Source organism: Dendrobates tinctorius, unplaced genomic scaffold (assembly GCF_039654945.1).
Source record: "Dendrobates tinctorius isolate UK_male_01 unplaced genomic scaffold, ASM3965494v1 ptg000125l, whole genome shotgun sequence".
NCBI classification, from domain to species: domain Eukaryota; kingdom Metazoa; phylum Chordata; class Amphibia; order Anura; family Dendrobatidae; genus Dendrobates; species Dendrobates tinctorius.
In genome coordinates this window covers 608,354-626,181 of record NW_027361793.1, presented here as the reverse complement: position 1 = coordinate 626,181, position 17,828 = coordinate 608,354, and the positions used below count along the sequence as shown (strand labels likewise).

Here is a 17,828-nt window from a genome sequence, read left to right as displayed (position 1 = left end):
GGTCACTTTTGGTTGTTGGTTGTGCTTTCACACTCGTGGTAGCATGAGACGGACTATACAACCCACACAAGAGGCTCAGGTAGTGCAGCTCATCCAGGATGGCACATCAATGTGAGCTGTGGCAAGAAGGTTTTCTGTGTCTGTCAGTGTAGTGTCCAGAGGCTGGATGCGCTACCAAGAGACAGGCCAGTACACCAGGAGACGTGGAGGGGGCCATAGGAGGGCAACAACCCAGCAGCAGGACCTCTACCTCAGCCTTTCTGCAAAGAGGAACAGGAGGAGCACTGCCAGAGCCCTGCAAAATGACCTCCAGCAGGCTATAAATGTGCATATGTCTGCACAAACGGTTAGAAACTCCATGGGGATGGTCTGAGTGCCCTTTATTTTTTTGAGCAGTGTATTTTATATTGCATTTTGGGGTGACAGACTCCCTTTAAAATACTTGGACATACCACATTATAAATCTTTTTCATTGTCCCTAAAGGCCCCGTTACACATAACTATGTCCCAGCGATCCCACCAACGATCTGACATGGATGGGATCGCTGGGACATCGTTAGGCTGATCGCTGGTGAGCTGTTACATAGACAGCCCCTCCAGCGATCAGGACCAGCGAGCAAGCTGGTTTCCAATGTAAACAGCGGGTATCTAAGACATGCTATACACCAGGGATCACCAAACAATACTATAACCCACTTAACAGGAAAAAAAATTGCAGTAGCAGGATAAAGGTTCACATACTAATACATTAATAAGAAAAATGGCCACTAGGTGGCTACCATAGATCCAAAACAGAGTCTCTAAAAGTCTCTATTTTATAAAAAAGATTAGATTATTACATTATAGACAGTTAGGATAAATATAAATAGACTGCCCCTTTAATGATGAGTGTAATTTGCGGTCTATGATTTGTCAGGTGTTCCATAAAGGAATGTTTCTGTATGTTACATTTCTGTAGACAATATATTGTCATTGCTCACTGATGGTCAGCAGACCCTTGGGGTTTATTGATCACTGGTAGTGATGAGTGAGCATGTTTGGATATCGTGTTATCAGAGCATGCTCAGGTGTTATTCGGGTATCTCGGGTGTGCTTGGGTGATATATTCGCATCCTCATGGCTGCACGTGTTGTGGCTGTTAGACAGGCAACCCCTGTATGTGTTACTGCTGTCTAGCAGCCACAACACATGCAGCCATGGGGATGCCAACATATCACCTAAGCACACCTGAGCATGCTCGCTCATCCTTAATCGCTGATTTTCAATTGACACTTTGTATAGAATAACAGGATTGTATAAATATCTTGAAGGATTTCATGTACCGGTGTATATTAGCAGTATTTGATATAACTAACTGGACGACCTTTCCCATGGCCGTTGAACTGTCTTAATTGAGAGAATAATACTATAACGGATTCTGTGTCGTCTTCTCGTGAATCATTTTGGAGCTCTGTTCAGTCCTTTTTAACTTGTAATTCCTGTGTATTTGTGTGTGAAAGTTGCGTGCCCATTTATTGTACTTCTGCATGGCTGGTATTTAACAACACTTATATGCGTTTTGCACGCTGATATAACACTGATCAGCCATAGTTTTAAAACGACCAACTAGTAACATCACTTACCTCCTTACACTGGTGGGATATATGAGCAACAGTGAGTTCTTGGAAGTTAACATTTTAGAAGAAATAAAAATGCAAGTTTAAGGGGGGGTCACCACCTCTGGAGACTCTTTTTTTAAATACACTGTTTGTATTTTACAGGTTCTTTATCTCACTACAGATCCAACTTTGTTGTGGTCTGTGCTCATAACTCAGTTGAGAGGAGCCTAAAAAAAATAAAAAAAAAAAATTGATAAGAGTAAGAAACTCTCTCATTGTTTTGCCAGAATGAGCTCACTGATAGATTCTCAGTTAGCCCATTCTGCAGTCTGTAATCATGTAACAAAGGCTATAGAGAATGAACGGTGCAAAATGATTAATGAAACTTAATTACAACAATTATTTTTAGCCAAAGATATATGCATTTAAATGAGAAAATGTTCCCTCCCCAAAGGTGGACAACCCCTGTAAGGGGTTCTAAGTGACTTTGGCTGGGATAAATTGTGTTGATTAGACTCCTGCGGGTTTTCCCTGATATGCTTTGGTTAGTACTTGCCAAAAGGTGATCCCAGTAATGACAACCACTAAAGCAGAAACATGGCCATGAACGACAACGCTCATTGATATGCATGGGGAGGAAACGCTATCCTGTCTGGTCCGATCCCACAGAAAAGTCATTGTAGAGAAATTATTTCTGGCTGACACAATATTAGGCAGGTGATTTTAATGTTATGGCTGATCGGTGCATGGTTTTGCTAATATTGTAGCATAAAGACAAGTTTAATTAATGCACATTTACCCTTAAACGTTTTATACTCTTTCCACAGGAGGAACAAGCTGCTAAAATAAAGGCAGAGAAGATTCGAATCGCTTTAGAAAAGATAAAAGAAGCTCAAGTGAAAAAGGTACCGAACCCCAAGTTGTGGTGATGACGGGAACAATGGCCGCAGACTCTTAAGGTCCCGTCACACCTAGCGACGCTATAACGATCCCGACAGCGATATGACACGACAGGGATCGTTGCCGCATCTCTATTTGGTCACTATTGAGATGTCAGACAGTCCAATCTACCCAACGACGGAGCAACGATCTAGCGTGTCATAGCGACCTTTGTAACGATGTCGGTGGTCGTTGGGAACGCTAATCCACGCCTTGTCTTGCTTCTGAATCGCTAACGAGGTCGTTAGGCTAGGTGTCAAACGTGATGATACAAGCGACTCAGCGGGACATGAGCGACCAAAAATATGTCCAGACATTTCGGGCACGATCAGCGATACCCGGCAGGGGGGCTGGTCACTGTCAAACACAGCGATCTCGCTGGTAAGATCGCTATAACGTCACAGTTCTAGTGACTCAGCAGCGATCTCGCTAGCGATCTCAATTAGTGTGACAGGGCCTTTATCTAATGACGTTGAGGGCTGTCATGTAGAATTGATCTGTGGGAGGTTGAACTTGGGTGGAAAAAGAGGCCTGTCAATCAGTGGGCTATGTAACATTAAAGGGTCTCATGCATGCCACCATCCCATTTAAGGGGATATTTAGGCCTTTTTTTTTTTCTTTACAATGTGCCTAAGAACTAACAGGCAGGCAGTTGCTAAATACCTGCCTGTTGATTTTTAGACCCATATTATATATCCTGGACAACCTATTTAACTTCAGGGACTGCTGAATAGCGGAGCACTTTACACTGCTATTCCCAGCAGTCCTATAGTTTTGAAGTAAGCGGTGGTGGCCATCGTTCTATGCCAATGGGGCACTGTAAAGCCCTGCTCTCAGGATCAGCAGGGGTCTCAGCAATGTAAACCTCAGTGAGGGGGTAACACTATCTTATGAATAGATAACATGCTGGGCAGATATAAAACTATGAGAAGGAGACAAGTATGAACTAAATTCATCTTTACCATATTTCAGTCCTACGTATAGGCAGAGAAGAGGACAGGAACTCCAGCGCCACCTATTGGATGCAGCAATCCTAAAAGTTAATCTCGACCCTCTCTGAAGAGGCAATTTGCATATTTAAATATTGTATGGCATACAAGTCTTTGTAAGGACTGGGCTCTGTCCATAAGTGGAAAGGTTACTGCTTAGAGTCCTAGAAATGTAAAGCAAGACAACAACTGAGGACGGCTTTTTAGATATAGAAATTCTGCATTAGTTACAAATGTCAGTTACATTTCTGCGCTCGCGATCCATGTGCAGTCTGTAGCCGTGACTTTGATCCAGTGTTTGCCTTATTAGTTTTGGTTCACATCATGTGAGCGTGCTGATTTATCTCTTGACGCTCAATGTAAAATGTTCAATGGGCCGTTAGATTTTTCACAGTACAGGGGAAGCCTCATTGATCTCCATGGAAGAAACTTCTAGAGCAAATTAGGACCAACATTTCCATCAAGCCAGAAATGCAGATAATTCAGAATGTAAACCATGCGAGGACCTGGATCCTACTGGTTGCAGCGTCACTCATTTCATCCCTTCCCCAGCTGGTGATCCGAGTGCACATGTCAGATGACAGCTCCAAGACGATGATGGTGGACGAGAGGCAAACGGTACGGCAGGTGCTGGACAATTTGATGGACAAGTCGCACTGTGGATACAGCCTGGACTGGTCACTAGTTGAGACTATTTCTGAGCTACAAATGGGTTAGTAGATCATTTGTATATCATTCTACATGTGCATAGTAAAGGTGACTCCAAGGTACCAAGTGTTTTTGTTTTCCTGTTTTCAGACCAGATGTCAGCTATAAAAGAATCCAGATGTCTCATTTTGATCTTTGTGGCAGCGCAAACTCGCCAGTGCATGTCAGTGGCCTTGTGGAAAAAAACGGGTAGCACATGGATGTCATTCGTGTGCTCTCTGTATTTTGCTAATTAATGGGTAGGAGAAGCGAAGATCATTATTTTTTTTTAGCGCATGAAAAATGGGTTATAATAAGGATTGCTAAAACTGGCACCTTGACTCAGGCCTCAATCACACGTCTATTTCTCACACACGCGTTCTTTCTGTAGTTGTGATGTACAGAGCACGTACCCATAATATTACATTGTGCTGTTCACGTGTCCATATTTTTTTGTGGACGGCGTCTTTGTGAAAATCATCAAGGCATGTTAGTTTGTTTTTTTTTTCTATCAGTGTCACAGATGAAAGTACAAATGCAAGTGTGTGAAGATCACAGCCCGCGACTGGCGTCAGTGTGCTAACAGCGCAGTGTATAGGAGAAGCTTTGGAGTTTCTTTATCCATAAGTGAAACCCACTGACAAAACACTGATGGTAAAAAACTGACATCTGGATCCAAAACCGTTTTAGTTTTGCATAAGTGAAAAAAATCACTGACATCTGAATGAGGCCTTGAAGGGGATCTGTCTCCCCATTTGAGCATTTTTAGCTAATAGTATGGGCCTACAGGTTGTATAAAGCTGAAACTAGTCCTACCTCTATGCCTCCTGGATGATGCCTTGTTCATTAAAAATTGTCTTTTTTTTTTTTTTATTTTCATTTTGAGTTTCCAGTCTATCGGGCATATGGAGCCCAAAAGATAAGACTGCCTCCTCTCTCACTATGCTGGATTTATTTCCCCCACCCATATTCCCTGCTTACCTTTCACGTCAGGTGGTGCGGCTGGAAAGCCTGTGTATTTTACCTGCCGTCTTTCTTGGACACTGTTCCACCTTTTCTCAGGGAAGCGATTTCAATTTTCTTGTGCACAGTTGCCGGAGAGTCAGAAAGTTATAAAAGTTACTTGAACGTGGAGCTTGGATGCTGCGTCATTAGACTCTGCCTTAAGGCTACAGTCATACGAGCGATGATCTTCTTCCGAGAGAATCTGATTATGGTAATGACACTGTGCGTACTCTGATCCAAATTTGATCAGTGTCTGTTTACTGTGATCAGATTCTCTTGGATGAGCGCATGGTTTCACAGCTGCAGAGAAGACTGAGAACTTAATTTCTCCATTGTCTTGTGTCTGCGTAAATTAGACTGCACTCGGATGACATCAAAGTGCAGTCTGATGTTTTCAATGCACCCATAGACTTGAATGGGTATGCGTGATCCATTTTGCGGAGCTACAGTAGGTACGGAAATTTTTCACTCTTTGTTTCACTGCAGCCATTTCAAAAAAGTCCATTTTTTTCTCATTAATGTACACTCTGCACCCCATCTTGACTGAAAAAAAAACAAATGTAGACATTATTGCAAATTTATTAAAAAAGAGAAACGGATTTATCACATGGTCATAAGTATTCAGAACCTTTGTTGAGTATTGAGTAGAAGCACCCTTTTGAGCTTGTACAGCCATGATTCTTCCTGGGAATGATGCAACAAGTTTTTCACACCTGGATTTGGGGATCCTCTGCCATTCTTCCCTGTAGATCCTCTCCAGTTCTGTCAGATTGGATGGTGAACGTTGGTGGGCAGCCATTTTCAGGTCTCTCCAAAGATACTTAATTGGGTTTAGGTCAGGGCTCTGCGTGGGCCAGTCAAGAATGGTCACAGAGTTGTTTTGAATCCACTCCTTTGTTATTTTAGCTGTGTGCTTAGGGTCGTTGTCTTGTCAGAAGGTGAACCTTCGGCCAAGACTGAGGTCCAGAGCACTCTGGAAGAGGTTTTCATCCAGGGTATCTCTGTACTTGGCCGCATTCATGTGTCCTTCAATGGCAACCAGTCGTCCTGTCCCTGCAGCTGAAAAACACCAATGTAGCATGATGCTGCCACCACCATGTTTCACTGTTGGGCTTGTATTGGGAAGGTGATGAGCAGTGCCTGGTTTTCTCCACACATACCGCTTAGAATCATCACCAAGAAGTTCTGTCTTCGACTCATCAGACCAGAGAATCTTATTTCTCATAGTTTGAGAGTCCTTCATGTGCTGTCTTATATAGACAGGTGTGCGCCTTTACAAATCAAGTCCTATCAGTTTAATTAAACACAGCTTGGACTCCAATGAAGGAGTAGAACCATCTCAAGGAGGATCACAAGGAAATAGACAGCATGTGACTTAACCCCTTTCCTACATTGGACGTAATATTCCGTCCATGTGACCTGGGCCCTAAGTCCCATGGACGGAATATTACGTCATAGCAATCAGCGGCGCCCACGTGGTGAGCGCCGCTGATCGCGGCCGGGTGTCAGCTGATTATCACAGCTGACACCCGACACAATGTGTCAGGGGCGGTCACGGACCGCCCCCGACACATTAACCCCTTGCAAACTGCGATCAAACACGATCGCGGTGTACCGGGGGTTAAAGGGAAGCATCGGCAGGGAGGGGACTCCCTCCGTGCTTCCCTGAGCCCCCCACAGCAGCGCAATGTGCAGCGCTGCTGCGGGGGTCTCTTTCCCTACAGGCCCCCGGATCCAAGATGGCGACGGGGACCTTCGGGGGCCTGCAGGGAGCTGGCTTCCTCAGTGCCTGCAAAGTGCAGGCATGAGGAAGTCTGCGTCTGTGCCTGTGACAGATTGCTGATCTGTCACAGTGATCTGTGATGTGACAGATCAGCGATCTGTCACAGGACAGTGATGTTCCCCCTGGGACAACCTAATAAAGTTTAAAAAAAAAAAAAAAAAAGCAGGGTGGATTTGATTTAAATCTAACTGATTTAAATCACGATTTAAATCACGATTTAAATCACTAGTCAGTAAGGCTTGATTTAAATCAGTGATTTAAATCAAAGTTTCTACCTAAACTAGTTCTTGCTACTTTAACATGCAAGTAGATGAAGATTTTTAGAATCACTTTTTATATTGCTGTTTTCTCCCCAGTTTAATGGGTTAATCATTTATATTTGGACACCACTGTTCTGTTGTACTTAGGAAGGAGAAAAATAATCCTGACCTTAATAACAATTTAAATAGATTTATTCAACTGAAACAATAACAACATTACAGCATAAGTTATTTGCTTAAACAAACATCCATGTTTGTTAACTAATTTGGCTAAACAAAATATATATATATTTTAAGAAACTTAGACTGTCAGCCCAGCCGACACATGAAAAACTTAAATACTACTGTCCCTGCTGTCCTCTGTAGCTCACTTGTCGTCATCTTCATCATCATCTTCTTCTTTGTTCCTATTCATAATCTGGAAAAGAAAAACAAGCTTTCCTGCTTTATTGGGTCCCAACCGATTTCTCAATTTAGAATGAATGAGTCCAAAGGAAGAGAATATTCTTTCAACGCCTGCAGAAGAAGCTACTGCTGTTAAAAGTGAAATCATTACTTGAACAGTCTCTAAATCCAAGCGCTTAAGTGACTTCCACCAGTTTACTGGTGTGACCTTCCTTAAAATATCTTCAGCAAACATATATTTCTTGAATGGTTCCCCCTTAGCTCTGAAGTTTATTATAGTTGGCATTAAAGATGGATGATTGGATACCCATGTCATAGCTAACTCCTCTTCCTCAGCACTTAGGTTTTGACCCTGATATTGGATATTGACAATATTTGCCAAAAAATGAGCTGGAGTCAGTGCTTGTCCCATTCGTTTGTTTACTGCTTGTAATTTAATTCTGTCCATGTGTAGTTCTGTTTTTATGTGTTCACTCAGTTCCTTCCAAATTTCAACAGCATCCGCAATAAAACAGCAATTTTTCTGTATTTTGTTTAAAGCTTGAGAGATGGGTTTCAGGAAGCTCAGCATATGTTCAACATTTCTCTTAAGCCCAATGTTGAGGATTTGGGCCGTGACAGTGCCATCTATTTTATCTCGATTTTCTTCACAAAGTGTCATCAGAATAGGCCAGTTTTTGATATACTGCTCAAAACAGTCCACCACAGAGTTCCATCTAACATCTTGTGGGAGCGTTAGCTTGGTTCCACCCATCCTTTTCAGAGCTGCTGCAGCAAAATGATTATTACGGAAGTATTTAGCAATTTCAACAACATTAGCCTTTATTTCTGGAACACTTAAGTCTTTGGCTAAGAGGTGCAGCAAATGAGCACTGCAACCATATGTTATTAGCAGCTTTGTATTCCCTCCCTGCTCTTCTAAATCTCTTCTTATCTTGGATACGTTTGCAGCATTGTCAGTGACCAAACTGCGTACTAGACATTTGAATTTTTGTTCACATGTCGTTATAGCTTTTACTGCCACTTCTTGTAAGTATTCTGCTGTGTGTGCATTTCCTGACGTATCAGTTGTTTGTGCAAGGAAGACTTTACCTTCTTCTGTTGTTATACAAGCACATACAATAGGATCATTGTGGACATTACTCCACCCATCAATACTTAGGTTAACAATTTTACCCTCCAGAGCTGTTGCACATTGCTCCATTTCTCTGTCATACACTTGATCCAGCAGTTTCCCTGCAACATCAGCTCTGCTGGGTGGACTGTATCCTGGTCTCAGTGACTGAACCATATTAATGAAATGTGGGTTCTCAGTCAGACGGAAAGAAGAGTTTGTTGCATAAATAAACTGGGCAATTTTTTCATCAATCAACTCTTTTTCTAATCTGCTAGTTCTTATCACAAACCTATCTATGGTGGTTCCAGGAGGTAAAGGTTTTTTTCTTCCTTTTGGGTGATGGTGATATGTGGCTGTGGGTGTCTGATGATGATGCTGCTGCTGCTAATGAAGCACTATCCTGGATGGATAACTCTGAAACTGTAGAACAGGATGATGGTGATCTTGGAGGTGGATAGTTTCCAGAATCCATGAATTCCCCTAAACAAAAAAAGTCAATGCTGTTATTTTATTGTTTATACAATTTCTGCTTATTGTACACAACACATCACTGCCCCTGCCCCAAAAGGAATATTTGTTTTTCTTCATAACTGTACCAAATGACAGTAACATGCAGTAATAATAAGAAACATAATTTTTCTCACACATGACAGTTCAGTCTTTAGAAATAGGATTCAATAAAAATGTTTACCAACCTGAAGATCCTGCCTGTTCAGAAGTGTTTCTTTGGTCATCTTCATCACCGCACTTCTCATGATGTTGCCTCATTCGCGCCACCAGGCCTTGCATCTCTTTGTTGCATCGTTTGCATTTTGCACGCATGCCTGCCTTACCGATAGGCGAAGGAGCTTCATTACGGCCTGCTGCCATTATAAGGAAAGAATGTAATAAACCTCAGATCGTACACACAAACAGATCCAGACTTGTCTGTCTGTGGCTATGCTGCAGTATTGTGCTCAAAGTTTCACTTTCATTTTCTTGTCTGCTTGCCCTTCCTCCTCCTCACACTTAGATTCACATTCTTCTTGTGTTGTGCAGATCTATTCCACTCCAAACAATCAGAAACATATTGTCTAACTTCTTGGACTTGGCACTGAAGGGGTTGATTCTGTATTCATAGGTTTGTAGAACAATAGGATTAAGGTATTTTTCTCAACTCTGTTCATGTTGTAACATTTTTGCCGTGAAGAAGAGGCTGGGACCTCTGCGGAGTCAAATTCAGTTTTGAGAACTGCGTAAGTAAAGCGAGCGTCTGTGATTATAGGAGAGAAACTGCCCACTAATCCTACAGAAACCTCTGGAAGAGCATGGCATTGTGAATGTTACACATATACAGCCTTTATTCTACTGAGTTAAACAACTCAGCTTTATCTCATGATGGAAGAACCTTTGGATGGTAAAATATTTTCCTCAAAAAGCAGTTTATTGAAAAAAATCCGATTTAAATCAAAAAAATCCGATTTTTTTTTTTTTTGATTTTTTTTTAAAAAAACATTGATTTTTATCCACCCTGAAAAAAAAGTGTAAAAATTTTAAAAAAATCGCTAAATAAATTAGAAAAAAAAAAATATTCCGAAATAAATTCATTTTTTGGAAATAAAAAAAAAAAACAATAAAAGTACACATATTAGGTATCGCCGCGTCCGTAACGACCCGCCCTATAAAACTGTCCTGTTAGTTAACCCCTTTAGCGAACCCCTTAAAAATTAAAAATAAAAAGCGAAGCAAAAAATAATTCATTATCATACCGCCGAACAAAAAGTGCAATAACGCGCGATCAAAAAGACGCATATAAATATCCATGGTACCGCTGAAAACATCATCTTCTCCCGCAAAAAACGAGCCGCCATACAGCGTCATCAGCGAAAAAATAAGTTATAGCTCGCAGAATAAAGCGATGCAAAAATAATTTTTTTTTACATAAAATAGTTTTCATTGCATAAAACCGCCAAAACATAAAAAAAGACACAAATGAGGTATCACTGTAGCCGTACCGACCCTTCTTATCAATTTCACCGCACGCGGAACGGTGTAAACGCACCCCCCAAAAGAAATTCATGAAATGCTGGTTTTTGTTCATTCTGCGTCCCAAAAATCGGAATAAAAAGCGATAAAACAAAAAGGTCACATGCCCGAAAATGATACCAATAAAAACGTCAACTCGTCCCGCAAAAAATAAGACCTCACATGACTCTGTGGGTCAAAATATGGAAAAATTATATCTCTCAATATGTGGTGATGCAAAAACTATTTTTACAATAAAAAGCGTCTTTTAGCGTATGACAGCTGCCAAACATAAAGACCCGCTATAAATAGTAAATCAAACCCCCCGTTCTCACCCCCTTTAGTTAGGGAAAAATAATAAAATTAAAAGAAAATATATTTATTTCCATTTTCCCATTAGTGTTAGGGCTAGGATAAGGGCTGAGATTAGGGTTAGGGTTGTGTTGGGGTTAGGGTTGGAGTTAGAATTGGGGGTTTCCACTGTTTGGGCACATCAGGTGCTCTCCAAATGCAACATGGCGTCGGATCTCAATTCCGGCCAATTTTGCGTTGAAAAAGTCAAATGGTGCTCCTTTCCTTCCAAGCTCTGCCATGCGCCCAAACAGTGTTTTACCTCCACATATAGAGTATCAGCCTACTCAGGACAAATTGCAAAACAACTTTTGGGGTCCAATTTCTCCTGTTACCCTTAGGAAAATAAAAAATTGGGGGCAAAAATATCATTTTTGTGGAAAAAAATGATTTTTTTACTTTCAGGCCCGGGCGTTATAAACTTCTGTGAAGCACTTGTGGGTTCAAAGTGCTCACCACACATCTAGATAAGTTCCGTGGGGGGTCTAGTGTCCAAAATGGGGTCACTTGTGGGGAGTTTCAATAGTTTAGGTACATCAGGGGCTCTCCAAACGCACATGACACCCGCAGACCATTCCATCAAAGTTTGCATTCCAAAACCTCACTACTTCCCTTCCGAGCCCAGACGTGTGCCCATACAGTAGTTTTCTCCCACATATAGGGTATCAGCGTACTCAGGACAAATTGGACAACAACTTTTGGGGTCCAATTTCTCCTGGTACCCTTGTGAAAATAAAAAAATTGGGGACTAATTGATCATGTTTGTGGAAAAAATACGATTTTTTTTTAATTTTCATGCCCGGGCATTATAAACTTCTGTGAAGCCCTTGGGGGTTCAAAGTGCTCACCACACATCTAGATAAGTTCCTTAGGGGGTCTAGTTTCCAAAATGGGGTAACTTGTGGGGGGTTTCCACTGTTTAGGTACATCAGGGGCTCTCCAAAAGCAATATGACACCCGCAGACCATTCCATCAAAGTTCATTTCAAAACGTCACTACTTCCCTTCCGAGCCCCGACGTGTGCCCATACAGTAGTTTTCTCCCACATATGGGGTATCGGCGTACTCAGGACAAATTGGACAACAACTTTTGGGGTCCAATTTCTCCTGGTACTATTGGAAAAATAAAAAAATTTGGTGACTAAAAGATCATGTTTGTGGAAAAATACGAATTTTTTATTTTCACACCCGGGCGTTATAAACTTCTGTGAAGCACTGGGGGGTTCAAAGTGCTCACCACACATCTAGATAAGTTCCTTTGGGGGGTCTAGTTTACAAAATGGTGTCATTTGTGGGGGGTTTCCACTGTTTTGGTACATCAGTGGCTTTCCAAACTCGACATGGTGTCCAATCTCAATTCCAGCCAAAAACGTCAAATGGCGCTGCTTCCCTTTCGAGCTCTGCCATGCTCCCAAATAGTGGTTTACCCCCACATGTGGGGTATCAGCGTACTCAGGACAAATTGCACAATAACTCTTAGGGTCCTGTTACCCTTGGGAAAATGAAAATTGGGGGTGAAAAGATCATTTTTGTGGAAAAAATATGATTTTTTAATTGTACCGCTGTACGTTATAAACTTCTGTGAAGCCCTTGTGGGTTCAAAGTTCTCACCACATATCTAGATAAGTTCCTTGGGGGGTCTAGTTTCCAAATTGGGGTCACTTGTGGGGGGTTTCCACTGTTTAGGTACATCAGGGGCTCTCCAAACGCGACATGGCGTCCGATCTGAATTCCAGCCAATTTTGCATTGAAAAAGTCAAACGGCGCTCCTTCCCTTGTGAGCTCTGCCATGTGCCGAAACAGTGGTTCCCCCCCCACATATCAGGTATCAGCGTACTCAGGACAAATTGCGCAATAACTTGTGCAGTCCTGTTACCCTTGGTAAAATAAAAAAAAATTGAACCTGAAGTATTTTTTTTGTGAAAAAAAGTTAAATGTTCATTTTTATTTTTTTTTTAAATATTCAAAAAATTCCTGTGATGCAACTAAAGGGTTAATAAACTTCTTGAATGTGGTTTTGAGCACCTTAAGGGGTGCAGTTTTTAGAATGGTGTCACTTTTGGGTATTTTCTATCATATAGACCCCGCAAAGTGGCTTCAAATGTGATGTGGTCCGTAAAAATAAAATGGTGTTGCAAAAATGAGAAATCGCTGGTCAACTTTTAACCCTTATAACTTCCTAAGAAAAAAAAAAATTTGGTTCCAAAATTGTGCTGAAGTAAAGTAAACATGTGGGAAATGTTACTTATCAAGTTCATTGTGTTCCGTATCTCTGTGATTTAAGGGCATAAAAATTCAAAGTTGGAAAATTGCGAAATTTTAAAAATTTTCGCCAAATATCCATTTTTTTCACAAATAAACGCAAGTTATTTGAATGAAATTTTACCACTAACATGAAGTACAATATGTCACGAGAAAACAATGTCAGAATCACTGGGATCCATGGAAGCGTTTCAGAGTTATTACCTCATAAAAGGACAGTGGTCAGAATTGTAAAAATTGGCCCGGGAGTTAACGTGCAAACCACCCTTGGTAGTGAAGGGGTTAAATATGAGTGTCTGAGCAAAGGGTCTGAATTATTATAACCATGTGATATTTCAGTTTCTCTTTTTTAATAAATTTGCAAAAATTTCTATATTTCTGTTTTTTTTTCAGTCAAGATAGGGTGCAGAGTGTACATTGAGAAAAAATGAACTTTTTTTGAAGTTACCAAATGGCTGCAATGAAACAAAGGGTGAATAATTTAAAGTGGTCTGAATACTTTCCATGCCCATTGTACTTGTAGCATGCTGTGATTTTTTTTTTCCACAGGCTAATTCGATCTGTAGAAAGAAACATTGGTCCAAGTGCAATCCAGTAAAACATCCAGTGGCACTTGTGCGATATATACCCTGTGTGAGCGAGCCCCAAGCGTCCAGACACACGGGAGGGGCAGGAATGGCTCTGTGAGCCCTGGCAGGGCGTTGATTTTCTTGTTGCAGATGTTTTCAGACATGTTAATGACCTGTCAGGAAGAATGTGGTTTGTGCAAAAAAGAGAGAGGCTCTTTATCGGGCTCCCTTCCTGCAGCCTGGCGGATCACTGCTGTAGTCTTATATCTGCTCTAAAAACTGTGATCTGATTCCTAGAAGCAAACTGACCATTTTACATCAAGTTTTGAGCCATTTAGTAACTATTATTTTTGCCGAGATCACCATTTAATTTTCATTATTTTTCTGGAAATTTATGAAGGGCAAGATAGCGCAGTGTTAAATTTCCAAGCGTATGAGCTTCCATAGCGGTGTCTGATATAAAGCTTGTACTTGGAGATTTGGTGTTACTGTCATTTATTTCTTTTATTCATTTAAATAGTGGTACAGGTTCTATAATTCATATAAAATGGCCAAATTTTCACCATAATCCATAAAGATGTACGGTAACGGAAAACAGCAAAGTGTCAGTGAGCTGCTGTCTGCCCATTACACTGACTTGCCGAGCCTTTCAGAGCCGTTAGTTAATCCTTATCCCCTGCAGATTGCCCTGTTGTCTGAATCGTACGTGCTCTATTAATTGGGCTGTTTCTTTGTACAGTCATTCCTAACATTAGCGCTTCGATACATTTTCGTCACATTTAATGTAGTACAGATCCGAGTGTCAGTTTTTTCTTTTTTTAATGCAATCACACATTATTTAATACGTAATAACAAATACTTCACATTTTCATCATTTCAGTTTGTCATAATCACCTTCTTTTAACTGTGTCTTCCTCCCAGATCGGATCTTTGAAGACCATGAAAACCTAGTTGAGAACTTATTAAACTGGACTCGGGATAGCCAGAACAAGCTGATGTTTGTGGAACGCATCGAGAAGTACGCACTGTTCAAAAATCCCCAAGTAAGATATATCGCACTAGGGGGGGGGTCCACAGGGTCCCAGCATTGCTTAGCATGTGTGTATGTTATGTGTGTGTATATATAATGTTTGTGTGTGTGTGTGTATATATATATATATATATATATATATATATATATATATATTTATTTAATGTTTTATGTGCGTTTGTATATATATATAGTAGGTTTGTAAAATATATATAAATATGTCAATATATTCTACACTTGTGTGCAGATGTGTATAGAATATAATTTCTATATTTTTGCACCCCCCCCCAAAAAAAAAAAAATCCTCACCAAATTTTCTACTACAATGTAGGGGGTGATAACTGCGGATTCGGCTTGACAGTTCCTGGATGGATGAATGGCTGCCTGTCTGGATAAGCTAAATAATATAAATAAGGAATTAAATTGAATTTTGTTTTTATCCTAATATGCTGCAGTACTGTGGTATTGAAGCACATATAGTGCAGTATTTGACACATTAGACAAATAAGGGCAGGTAATAATAAATAATAATCTTTATTTATATAGCGCCAACATATTCCGCAGCGCTTTACAGTTGAACAGTTTCAAACACAACAGTCATAAGTAACAAAGTTAACAATACAATAATTAAAGCGAAATAAGACGACCCTGCTCGTGGAGCTTACCTACGGTGGCGGTGTTTGGGGGGCGGCATGCAGATGAGAGATTTGATTTTCATCTGCCTAATTCTTTGATTTCAAGTTTGAGAGCCCTTGAGATCCTGGGGAGTGCCTTAGTTTGGTAGCGGGGCCTGCTGAATTGCCGGCAGTGACAAATAAACCTTTTTTCAGAGCGCTGTGCTTTATTCTCACTTTGCTTAGTGAGAGACTCCAATTTATAGGGCACAAGTCAGTGGGAGGTACCAGAGCTCAGCCAATCAGAGCTTCTCACTAATCGCCGAGTGCACTGATTTGCTGAGAGCAGACGGAGTATAGCTCTTCCTGTGCTCAGGAGACACTGAGTACAGCACAGCTCCTGGTCACTGATCACTGCAGAGCATTGCTCCCCAACCTTATTTACCCTGAGAGCCACATTGTGCTCTGAGAGATGGCTGTAATATGGCTGCTGATTTCTTCACAGTTATAGATATCTAGTCATTAACTGGTTATCACTAGTTGTTAGAGGGTTATTCTGGGCTTTCCAGGTTACTGTGGGTCAGTGTGCGAGTGTATCTCCTATTCTTTCCTATGCTATATTCAGATGACTGTTGTAAAACTTGGGCCAGTCATGTCCGCACATTTAGAGCTTGACCTGTTCTGTGTGCAGCTCCCCCTGATTGTCCACGTAGTGGACGGGTGACCGAACCGTCTATTTCCTTGCTTTAGTCTGGCCTGTAAATGTCAACGGAGTACTGCCTTCTACGATTTTTGCACAACACAAAGGTTTATAGTACATGGGCCGAAATAAGTGTTTCTACCTTAAGGCTGAATTTAGACATCACAGTCCCACCGTGATTTTTCGAACATACCACTGGATTCCGGACCCAAATTCATCAGCCCCATAGGCGTATAGAAGACTGTTCAGTCAGGATAGGAGACTCACAGTCAGTCCTTAAATGGCAATTTCAGACCATGATATAAGAATGTTCGAATGAGGACTTTCGTCAAATTTAGCCATCTGTATTTTACAGCCCGAGCATGGTCTGTGATACATGGAGTGACCATAGGTCTCCCGAATTTGACTGTTAGTATTCCCTCACAGTATGGTATCCATTGCATGGCCCCCCACAGTGCTCTCCATTCAGTATGATGTTCCCACAGTGTACATACACACACCTTGCACGTGTCCGTCCCTAGTTTCCACCCAGGGCCGGCGTACCCGGGCAAGTGCTGAGGCCCTGGCGAGACGGGGGGGGGGCCCACTCGGCACCTGAACAAGTTAATTTATTTATTTTATTTTTTTTTATAAGTCCGGGGTCGGTCCTCCGCTCCCCGCCCTCAGCAAAACATAATACTGACCACTGTTTTTTCCTGTGAGAGCGTGCGGTCCACATGATACCGCTCATTAAGGGCATGAATATGGACGCCACTCCTCTCCCATAGGCGTGGCGCCCATATTCATGACCTTAATGAGCAGTACCACATGACCACGCGCTCTCAGAGGAAAAAGTTACCGGCGGGGGAGATGAGAGTGACGGGGGGAAATGAGCCCAGTGGGGGAGATGAGAATGAGCCCAGCAGGGGAGATGAGCCCATTATTGTCTATGGCGCATTATATGGGGCCCACTATCCAGTACGGAGCATTATATGGGGCCCATTATCCTGTTTGGAGAATTATATGGGGTCCATTATTCTGTATGGAGCATTATATAGGGCCCATTATCCAGTATGGAGCATTATATGGGGCCCATTATCCAGAATGGAGTATTATATGTGTCCCATTATCCTATATGGAACATCATATGGGGGTCATCCTGTTTGGAGCATTATATGGGGCCCTTTATCCTGTTTGGAGCATTATATGGGGCCCATTATCCTGTTTAGAGCATTATATGGGGCCCATTATCCTGTTTGGAGCATTACATGGTGTCCATTATTCTGTATGGAGCATTATATGGGACCCATTATCCTGTTTGGAGAATTATATGGGGCCCATTATCCTGTATGGTGCATTATATGGGGCCCATTATCCAGTATGGAGCATTATATGGGGCCCGTTATCCTGTATGAAGCATTATATGGGGCCCGTTATCCAGTACGGAGCATTATATGGGGCCATTATCCTGTTTGGAGAAGTATATGGGGCCCATTATCCAGTATGCAGCATTATATGGGGCCCATTATCCTGTTTG

General features: G+C 41.5%; 1 protein-coding gene across 4 annotated transcripts in view; it reads left to right on the top strand.

Annotated features, from left to right (window-relative positions):
• Positions 1-17,828, top strand: part of RAPH1 (Ras association (RalGDS/AF-6) and pleckstrin homology domains 1) — a 185,321-nt gene that overhangs the window by 128,437 nt on the left and 39,056 nt on the right. For all 4 annotated transcript variants that reach the window (XM_073541863.1, XM_073541864.1, XM_073541865.1 and 1 more), the window contains 3 exons: positions 2,426-2,503; positions 4,079-4,238; positions 14,890-15,011. In XM_073541863.1, coding sequence (XP_073397964.1) covers positions 2,426-2,503; positions 4,079-4,238; positions 14,890-15,011 — 360 coding nt within the window. The remainder of the gene's footprint in view (positions 1-2,425; positions 2,504-4,078; positions 4,239-14,889; positions 15,012-17,828) is intronic.